Raw genomic sequence first — 10,757 nt, forward strand, 5'->3', positions numbered from 1 at the left:
TATTAGTTGTCATTGTTTGTGAAGTTGGTGTGAACAGGTCCAATGTGATTGGATAACCAAAATGTTTTTTCTCAGCAAACAGCAGTGTGTCCTTAATAACTCCAGCCATTGTTCAGTAGATCTGTGAGGTGTTTCCTATTAACTATAAGAAGATTATTACAGAGTAAAGCAAGGCAGCAATGTCATAATCTGAAAAGCTGTTGTGCAAATCTGGAGGAAGTTTTAGGAGGTCCAAAAGATTTCTGTGGGAAAATACTCAAAACTCGGAGTCATGTTATAGATGATAGTGATTTGTAATGTTTTGGTAAACAGAAAGAGGAGGTGTTTAAATCTGAAATTAATGTAGATTTAATCAGTGATATTTATTCAGATGTTAATAATAGCAAACATGTTCTGGGCTTAAAAAAACAAAGAAGAAAATTGTTTTCTACAAGTGAAAATGTGAATGAGTAATGAATTGCACCTACTGCAAGTCATCCATGCGTCCTTCCCCTTCTTTTTCCCCCTCCTCTTCCATCTTTCCCCTCATGTTTCTCCCAGGAGCTTAACAAGAAGAAAACCCAGAAAGAGATGGAGCACGCCATGCTGATCCGCCACGACGAGTCCACGCAGGAACTGGAGCAGAGGCAGCTGAAGACGCTGCAGAAGCTGCGGATGGACCTGATCCGCCTGCAGCACCAGACGGAGCTGGAGAACCAGATCGAGTACAACAACCGACGTGAGCGCGAACTCCACCGCAAGCACGTGCTGGAGCTCCGGCAGCAGCCCAAGAACCTCAAGGTGAGTCGACACAGAGATGTGTTTTATAGACGTGGTGGTTGTTGTCGTAGGAACACAGATGCTTGAAATGCATCGCTGACGCTAAGAAACCTGAACTTTTTTTTTTAAATGCTTTTGTTTCCGGATGCATTTTTAAAATTTTTCTTGTGTCTTTGAAAAGACAAATTGGATTCACCTCTTAAGATGGCGCAAGCCATGAGTAACATCCTTTCTGTTTTATGTAGTTTTTGATAATGCAGTGATGCAACGTGGATGTAACAAATTAATCTGGAAAGAATGGTGAAAGAACATACAAAATGTGTCATCTCTGAATGTCACTTCATTTTTAATTTGCTTTTGAGGATAACAGAGAGTAGAACTGTGGTTTTCGCCTCCGGCTGTGTAAAACCTTTAACCTTCAGCTGCAGGATTCTGAAGGTTGGACTTTAAAAACAGAGTGGAACAATAGATTTTTAAACCTGATCCAGTCTTTAACTATAACACTCCACGCTCTTCTCTTATTGATTTTTCTGTCTGTCTCCACCAGGCTCTGGAACTGCAGATCAAGAAGCAGTTCCAGGACACATGTAAGGTGCAGACCAAGCAATACAAGGCCCTGCGCCACCACCAGATGGAAGTTACGCCCAAGGCCGAGCACAAGACGGTGCTCAAGGCCCTGAAGGATGAGCAGACACGCAAGCTGGCCATCCTGGCTGAGCAATATGAGCAGAGCATCAACGAGATGATGGCCTCGCAGGCGGTGAGTGGAGAGATGTTCACCTCATCAGTTTTTTCTCAACAAAAAAGAGCTGTTCTTATAAAAGATCTTCGCAGCAGATTATGAGGCCTTTCTCTCCACCTGTTGCTTATACTTGTCCATTTTTCTCCTTGTTTGTCCTCTTCTCATATCTTGCATTTGTCTAATATTATTTTCTTTTTCTTCCTCCCCCTTTCTATATCACCCTCGTTTGCAATCTCTCTTCATTTCTTTTCCACTCTCTGTCCATGTCCTGTCTGTCCCTGTTGCCCTTCCATTTTCTTCCATCCCTTCACTGCCTCTTCCCCTCCCCTCCCATCCTTTCTGTCCTTTCTGTCTCTATTCCCACTTTCTCCTCTCTGACTCTGTGACTTATCCATGCCCCCCCCACCCCACCCCACCCCACCCCACCCCACCCCAATCTCTCTCCCTCTCTCTCTGTCTCTTTGTACCTCCCTCTCCCCTGTTGCGGTCCACGGTCGGCTGTGTCAGCTGCGTCTGGATGAGGCCCAGGAAGCCGAGTGCCAGGCCCTGAGGCAGCAGCTGCAGCAGGAGATGGAGCTGCTCAATGCCTACCAAAGCAAGATCAAGATGCAGACCGAGGCGCAGCACGAGCGTGAGCAGCAGAAGCTGGAGCAGAAGGTGTCGCTGCGCCGGGCTCACCTGGAACAAAAGGTGTGGTGACGGAAACACTCGTCATTTTAAAGGAGCCATACGTTAGATTTTTTCTGTAGGACATAGTTTTAGTTGTTTCATTTATGAAACACAGTCAAGGAAGTGATCGTTATCCAAAAAGTCAAAAAATTACAAAGTCTTTATTGACATGGCTACATGATTTTAAAAAAACTGAAGAGGATTTATTCTCTCTCAGGTGTAAAAACTACTTCTCCTCTGGCCTAGATCTGGTGTTTTCACATAAACCAACTTGAAATTCAAGACATTTCCGAGGGCAAAGAAAAATGTAAAATTAGAAATCACAAATTCATAACAAGAATTTACAGGACTGCCACAGAGAGAGACAGAAGGGCAGCCCAAGGCTTCAAAAGAAAAGAAATACAGATATAGAGTTAGTTGAGGCACAGTTTAAGGCCAGTGAGTAACAGTGTGTTTTAAGATGTTGTATATTTGAATAGTTACCTAACGTGTCTCTTTTAAAAAGGTAAGACGCTGCTGAGGCAGTTAGAGGCCACTGTAATTCCAAAGATTTTGTGTGTACAACCAAATACAACACCATGAACGCCTCTGAGGAGACAGCATCTGAGAGTGTGTATCATTATCCCCGTTTGTATGATTCGTCATGTCTCATCCATCTCTATGAGCATATTTACCTTGAGGTGTGTTGAAACATTTCATACAAACTGCTCTGTTTGAAACGCGCTGAACGCTTTAGGGTCGTAGATGACTTCAAACTCCTTAAAGAACTAATAAAAAGGACACAGTAACTCCATTCACTACAAACATGTATGCATTGTTTACAGTTTAGAATAATCCTTATTTGTGTTATATCCTCTGAGATCCTGCTCCAACTGGACTAACACTGCATCACATACAGGATGTGAAGAAGCCTTTTAAGGATCTGAAGCATGCAAGTGCAATACAAACAGGCGGTAATGAGTTGAAATGCAAACAGTCCGGCGCTGTTTTTTTTTTTTTTTTTTGAGCATGCCTCGATGCTTAAGCGAACAGGTCCGGATACACATTTGCATCCACCTCAGCGGGCAGCGCGGGCATGAAAGGCGACCCAGACAGACATTCATGAGTTCACACAGACACACACACAGATTTCCCTCACCACAGGTGGTGATGACAGTGGCATGCCTTCCTGCAGGGAGCAGACAACCATTTCTCTCCCACACACTGGTAATGGTGGTGAAATCTCTAGACAACTGTATTGTGCTCTTATTACGACATTTCTGTTGTCTTCTATTTATAATAACACACACTTAATACAGTTTAGCTTAAAATTATAGCTTGTTGTAGAGGTCCAGTCTAAATTGTTCATTCACATACTCCAATGTAAACTCATCAACAGACATTTTTATTGCTTTTATTTTGTAGTTATCAATTATTAAGTTGTAGTCATTATAACATCGGCAGCTGTGTTGCAAGCTGGCAACTAGCTTTCATACTTAGTAATAATTTTACATGTTTTTACATAAATTTGACTCAGTTTCATCAATCTGTGTCCCCCAACGCTGCTGATAGAGACACAGCTTTAATGTGACTATTCAGGCAACCTGCCATGTATACCAATGACATGTGATCAGATTAGAACGGCCGAGTACGCCTCCTTCCAAAGTGACCGACGTCATCGCCACAGTCTAGTAGACAGCACTCCGACAACAAAGGAAGAGACATTTGAAATGCCGCCCTGATCCAGTTCTGCTGGGTCCAATGTAGTGTGTGTGAGCTGTGGTGGTGTGTCGCCATCTCCTGGCTGCATCCAGACCTGCACTCTGGGACCGGGATGATGTCATGGTTTTAGAAGCACTATTGTCCTCTGGTTCGGTTCATGGTCAGAGTCTGGAGTTTTCTGTGCATGCTCAGTAGTTGGCCAGATTGCCGTATTGCGCCATGCAGCGCTTTGTCTGCACCTGTGGATGTGAGTGTTGAGTTCATGTGGGTGTTGGGCTGAAAGATCCAGCAGACACAACACAACCTGATTAATGAAACTTAACCCACTTACACCTTCACAACTTAACACAGTGCACATCAAAGTTTACATCCAGTTACCCATCTCATAGTGTCTTTAACGTGATGTAGTGAGGATATAAAACAACAGCGCGGGGTGAACAAAACAAGATGAACTGCTCTGCAGTGCAGTGAAAACCAACACAATGGCCCTGGAATGAAGAAGGCATTTGTAGAGATTACAGTGACTGTGTCAGTGAGTTGTTGGTTCAACTCTATTGTTCATTTTCAGGCAGCAGGTTGTACTGTGGTGCACTGAACTGTATTGAACTGTATTATACTAAAAGGTGTTTCTCTTGTTTTTGTTCACCTATGGAAAATACCAGAAACAGAAATTAAACATTAGATCTGGAAAAACAAGGTTGTATTCCAAAACTGCTTTCAACAAAGAATTTTTATTTTTTGAATATTAACACGGTTAAAGTTCAAGGGCAACTCAAACTTTTAACATTCTTATTAGTAGAATTATTTGGTCATGCCACCTTTATTAGGCATTTCATTAAACACACAAGCAAACACACACAAGCTGCGTATACAGCATTTAAAGATACCCACATAACAACAATCAATTCTAGGAACCAAGCAAAACTCCTGGCTAGTGGCGCAGGAAGAGAGAAATATTCTTAAAGCCTAAATAGGTAAATTACCAGTAACATGGTGATCACCAAATACATTGATATATATCAATATACCCCTTGAGCAGAGATCTAGTCAGCTAAAACAACTGCAAACACTTGTGTGTGTGCAAAGGGCCTTTACCATCTCTATGCCTTAAAATAATAACTTTGGCTTTTCCAGTGATGGCAATGACAGTAGATTATAGCATAAAGCTGCTGCAATCCTCTGCTGGGTTGTGCATCCATAATATTAACATGCATTTACTTCCTCTTGCAGATTTTCTGCTGTAAAACAGCAACAGCAACACTTTGAGGAAGACATCTATATGTCAGACAAGAACATTTGTTGCACAGATCTTTTCTCTTCTGTTAATGAATTTGTTTTTGCACACTTGAAAAAAGAATTACATTATAAACTTGGAAAAAAACAGTGTATTTGTGACATGCTATTGCATTTGGACTGTATATTTTACAGACACTCTCTCTACATCTTTCGTAACAAAATTCAACCCTGAATATCCATAACAGATTGAAGAGGAGCTGGTTTCCCTTCAGAAGGAGCGGACCGACCGGATCAAACACCTGCTGGATCGCCAGGAGCGGGAGATCGACAGCTTCGACATTGAGAGCATCCGGCTGGGCTTCGGCAACCTGGGCACCCTGGACTTTCCCAAGGATGACTACAGATGAGGGGGCTGCTGCTGCCGCCGTCTCTCATAGTCCCCGGGCGTCCGTCTGCCTCAGAACACCCTCTCCTCTCCTTCTACCTGACCTGACAGTGCAGGTGTTCGCTGCTGTTGACGCCCTCACTCAAACACACAACCACATAAAAAAAAAAAAAACGGCTCAGCTCCAGTGTGTTTTCTGGGCCGGTCAGACAGAGTCACTGGCAGATTTGAGTGCCCCCCCCCCCAAAAAAAACCCATCCTAACCCCCCCCCCCCCCCGTCGTTTCCTCTCGTGGTGTCACAAGATGACAAAAAAATATGCTGGATAACTTCCTGTAGTTGTCATGTTTTTGTAAGAATAATGATAACATACTGTAGTCACAGTGTTTGTTGTTTCTTGTGCAATGATGACACTTTTGGTGTGACTAAAAGTGGAAGACGAGAGAAGGAGGGAGAGAAAAACGAGGGCAGTTCGACAAGTGAAATGGCTCCACAACCATCCATTTTTAGAGGTGATGAATTTTTTCATTAGTTTGTCTTTTGGTCTCAAGCGGTGCAAAAAAAACAAACAAATCTCTCAACGCGATAAATCTCTCAGCCGATCCTTCCACAGTCGTGCTCCGCGCTGCTCCTCTCAACACTTTTTGGTATTTATTCATCAGGACATTTTTATGACAAATTTGAATAATTTGATACTTTGAGAGACAAATATCACATACGTACACTTAATAATAAATGTCACTCCTTCAGGTGGATTTGATTACTGAGGGGAGGGTGAATCATGGTACTCAATATGTGTATCGTACTGATTTCTCTGCACTGGCAGCCAATGTGAATAATAATAATAATACATGTGACATGTGAACTCGAGTTCCCAGCTAGCACAAAGGGCTTCATGGGGATGGGGGGCGGGGGGACTTGTACTTTGTGTATAGAAGGATTTATGGAGAGCTTTTACTTATTTTCGTATTGTATTTTAACTGTCACTCATATCAAAAAAGAATTTTTAAAGGCGCTTTTTTCCTCCCCCCTCCTCAGATAGTATTTGAGATTCAGTCATCTATCAATGGGATTTTCATTTAATTTTTTTTTCTTTTGTGGCTTTACACAACTCTCAAGCTGTGTATTTTCTTATAAACCAGACCAGTATGATGCTTTATTATTGCATGCACTTTAATTTTTTTTCCAGGTTAAAACAAAGCATGAATCTGTCAGAGCTTTTAATTATATTTGTAAATAAAGTGCTCATCACACAAACAAAGGATGTGTTGTTATATGTCCAACATGAACTCCTGAAGATCATAAACTGGTTAAGCTGCTGATTTCAATTTGCAAGTTTGGTAGTTCAGTGTTTTGACAGCTCACACTTTGACTTGAAAACATGGTTGATAAAGTCTTCAACATATCACTTTTACTGATGTAGCCAACCGGTTTTCAGCTTGTAGAGCCAGAAATCCACTAGGAACTACTGTATTGTTGACTGGTTTTACGCCTGTCTCTTCAGTGAATTTTATCATACTGTATTTACTACATAGTAAAACAATAAAGTGAAAACCAAATATCAATTCACACTGCAGGTTAAAGCAAGATAAGATCAGCGCACAAATTAAAAACTCAGTGTTTAGCAAGAGAGCAAAGGTTATTAAAGACGTTAGATAAAACTGAGCAAAGTTCAGAGGTAATTCCTGTCTGCAGTGCTCTTACTTATGCATCACTTAACTAATTATTATAGATCTTAATGGAACAAACTTTTCAAATATTTCCTCACATTTATGGTAATATGTCACAATATTTCATAACATTAGATTAATAATAAAATGTTATTGAGGATCAAAGGTGGTTGAGAGAGTCTCTAAGCATCAGAAATCATTTCTACACAGAACAACCTTTTCAGTGTTGAACAGATTTATTGTAGATGGGTGTAGGTGACATTATTGAGGAGTTATTTGTGTCCCAGCATGGGTTGGCAGCAGCAGGAAAAGAAAATACTATTCAGTGGCACACACGAAAAAAGAATGCTGTTTAACTGTTGGGGTTTTTTTGCCTGTTGCATGAGTGGGAGTTTGCTAAAGACCACCAGCCTACATTTTTTTTTTTATTTTCCGGCCAGCTGCTCGTACAGTCTGGGAACATAGTCGTCCCACTCGGCCTGGTAGCAGGTTCCTGCCACAGGGGCTCCCAGCTTGTATTTCTTCCTGAAGCTCTGGAGTTTGAACTTGCCACGGCCGTCTCCAGAGCAGTTGGTGAGGACAGTCTCAGAGCAGGACAGGGTGCCTGGCTGCTCGTACACCAGCCACACATACCTGTGGAGACCTGAAAGGGACAAAGACAACTTTTTAAATATTACATCACACCCTGCTGCTGGAACACAACCTCTTAAAACTATAAATTATTGAGGCCAGGCTACATGTACTGTTTAAGACATTCAGTGAGTTCTTATCTCTCTCTTAAAACATGATATGTTGCTCATTGTAAGTAACTTTAAGGCTTTAGGGTTAGACATTTCATTCATTGTGCAGATGAAAACTATTTGTCTTTAACTTAATCCCAAATATGGGACATTTTGCAAAATATGGACACAAATAAAGCCATAAATGAGCTGGTGCAACAACACATTGAAGTGGAAATCACCTCTATCCTTTATTAGTGCCTTCTCTAAGCTTCACTTTCTCTTACCTGTGCCCTTAGGAGGACCAGAGCCCACGTAGTCCGACATGACGCAGCCAGAGGACACATCGTTCCCTTTCATGTTGACCACCAGGAAGTGGTGCCACTCCCTTTAGTGAAAAGCATTAAAAAATATATATATAGATTGAGGTGGGATACACCTGGGACAGGTTGAAAATCAATCACAGGTGTAGCACGTAAAGACAGACAAACCATTCACACCCACATTCACACTTGTGGAACATTTAGTCGCCAACTAATTAATTAATTGTCTTGGACTGTGGGATACGATAAACACAATAAAGCTATACACTCCAAAGTCTAATACTTTGTGTTGATGCACCAAAGATTTTAGCATCGTCATTCAGTTTGCTAAATGAGCCCATAAAACCTTTTATTGAACAAAACTGTTACAAAGTGCAATGAACCAATCATGATAAGCACTGAGACTGAAATGTGGGCAACTGCCCCAGACCTTCAGCATCCCAAAAGTTGCAGACTCACTGTCCACCTTGAGTCATGTGCTGGATTATTACTCCATCTTGAAGCTCTGTCATGAAGGAATCCTGAATCAGGATCTAGGATTGGTGGATTTTGTTGCTTACATGGTGAATATTTCTATCATTTAAAAACAAAAAAACCTGTTGACACAAAGCACACCAGGCACTTTGATTTGAATGCTGCTATGTATTCTCTATTGTGTGCTTGACAGGTACCTGAAACAGCAGTGAACATACACAATGCACAGACCCCCTTTAAGTTCCCCTCATTGGCATTTCTCTTGTCAAAAGAAAGGCAGGACTTCCATTCATTTCCAACCATTATTAGCATTTTAATGACACAATTTAATTACTTCCTGTGTAACAGAAATAACTGTATACTGCAATGTTGCTACCATCTTTTACCCATTTTAAGTAAGTTTGCGCATTTCCTTTTCATCTCACCTGAATTTGGGGTCTTTCCGGCTGGGAGCGTCAGGGTCGGTCAGGGCCAGAGTGTACATCTTACTGGAGTCACATCCTTCCCACTCGACGCAGGTGGGTCGATTCTGCACCTGCAGGTCAACACAAGTTAGGAAGTTGGAGACAGGTGTGTCAACTTAATGTCGTCCATTTAGGGTCGCTATCCGCCTTCTTTTACATGTAGACATGCTGGAGGCATTATGTAACCCAATTCATTGTTGGCAAATGTGCAAGTAACAACAGTAACAAAGCAGTGTTTAATTAAAGAAATTCATGTTAGCACGGTGCTCGTAACGTAGCTTTTAAGCTAACGTTCAGAAACGACGCTAAATTAGCTGAGTTGTTAGCTTAGCTAACCAACAATATTTAGCTGACTAACCTGTGTTGGTGTGAGCACTTTGCCGAGTTCGTCGATTTCCACAGAGTCGTATTTAATTTTCAGAGGCTGTGCTGGCTTTTCCTCGACCTCCTGCAGGGCAAGAGAGCCGCCCCACTGGCTTAAATCTACGGGCATTTTGAGCTGTAGTCTGTTTTCAGAAGCTGCTGCCTGGCTGGGCCGCTACTGCTTGGCTGAACCGCTACTGCTGGCAAATTAATTGTTCAAAATGCTGCGTTCAGGTACCAACAGGAGATATAGCAACTTGGGAGGGATTTGTACGTTTAGCTTATAAGTTGAACCATCTGAATCAAAAACATTTTCACTCCTGAATTTCAAATCAACCTTGAATCATGTTTTGTAAGTTAACTGTTTCCATCGGATAGTTTCCAATTAGCTGTCAGCATTAGTGGATCATTACCAAGTTTCTTACCGTCATGATCATAGCAATAATATATTAGTAAGGATATGTGCTGACATTCCGTCTTAGTGATAACACCAAGTCAATTCGGAGGTAAATGAATTTACTTCTTGAGTTTAGTACTGTGGTACGTTTTATTTATTCCTAACATTCTGAACTACACGTGAACGTCACCTTCAGCACTAGCTGCATGTGGCCGATAGAGGGCGCTGCCACGTCACTGCCACACAGGGGTCTGCAACCTTTACTGTTAAAAGAGCTATTTTTGGCCTCTCCCACAAATACAAATCATCTGAAGCCGCAAAACCTATTCGACCTTTAAAATGAAGATAACACAGCGTTAAAGTTCTATATATAGTTGTACTATATATAAAATAAACTATAGTTTATTGCATTTATGAAATCATAGAACTACAAAACAACTGTTGACATTTTATTGCTGTTTTTACCTGTTATAACAAAGGAAAACACCAAACTCTTATGAATATGAGAAAAAAACACATAAAACATATAACTATGCAGGCTTATTTGAGTCTTTCTGTTATTTGTGAAGGATTAAAAAAATAAAAAGTAACCCACTTTGAAATAAATAAAACTATACTTAAAAATATACTTGCAGCCTAATAGCTTTAAGAAGAGTAAACATAAGAACAGGCCAGTTTGTATTTAATTATGACTCAAGTCCATTTCAGTGTGCAATCATCCTCTTCTCTATTTATCCTCAGCCAAATACAGCATTCAACCGTCGAGACATTCAGAATCAAACTCTCTATTTTCCTCCGAGACTTTTCTTTTTTTGGATTTATCCATGATTACCTTACCAGGGGTCCGAAACTCAAG

The 10,757-nt window shown here is 41.2% G+C and overlaps 2 protein-coding genes across 6 annotated transcripts in view; one reads left to right on the forward strand and one right to left on the reverse strand.

Moving 5' to 3' along the window:
- taok3a (TAO kinase 3a) overlaps positions 1-6,752 on the forward strand; it is a 65,002-nt gene extending 58,250 nt beyond the window's left edge. For all 5 annotated transcript variants that reach the window (XM_056376468.1, XM_056376467.1, XM_056376469.1 and 2 more), the window contains 4 exons: positions 541-780; positions 1,307-1,519; positions 2,009-2,191; positions 5,353-6,752. In XM_056376468.1, coding sequence (XP_056232443.1) covers positions 541-780; positions 1,307-1,519; positions 2,009-2,191; positions 5,353-5,514 — 798 coding nt within the window. In that variant the 3' untranslated portion in view covers positions 5,515-6,752. The remainder of the gene's footprint in view (positions 1-540; positions 781-1,306; positions 1,520-2,008; positions 2,192-5,352) is intronic.
- Positions 6,753-7,378: 626 nt separating this feature from the next.
- On the reverse strand, positions 7,379-9,719 carry pebp1 (phosphatidylethanolamine binding protein 1). The gene is made up of 4 exons (XM_056376477.1): positions 9,500-9,719; positions 9,103-9,212; positions 8,168-8,268; positions 7,379-7,804 (listed from the first exon to the last, which is right to left on the reverse strand). Exons 1-4 carry the CDS (start codon positions 9,632-9,634, stop codon positions 7,587-7,589), a joined length of 564 nt encoding a protein of 187 aa, XP_056232452.1. The 5' UTR covers positions 9,635-9,719; the 3' UTR covers positions 7,379-7,586.
- Between the last annotated feature and the right edge of the window lie 1,038 nt (positions 9,720-10,757).

This window comes from Seriola aureovittata, chromosome 5 (genome assembly GCF_021018895.1).
Source record: "Seriola aureovittata isolate HTS-2021-v1 ecotype China chromosome 5, ASM2101889v1, whole genome shotgun sequence".
Classification (NCBI taxonomy): Eukaryota; Metazoa; Chordata; class Actinopteri; order Carangiformes; family Carangidae; genus Seriola; species Seriola aureovittata.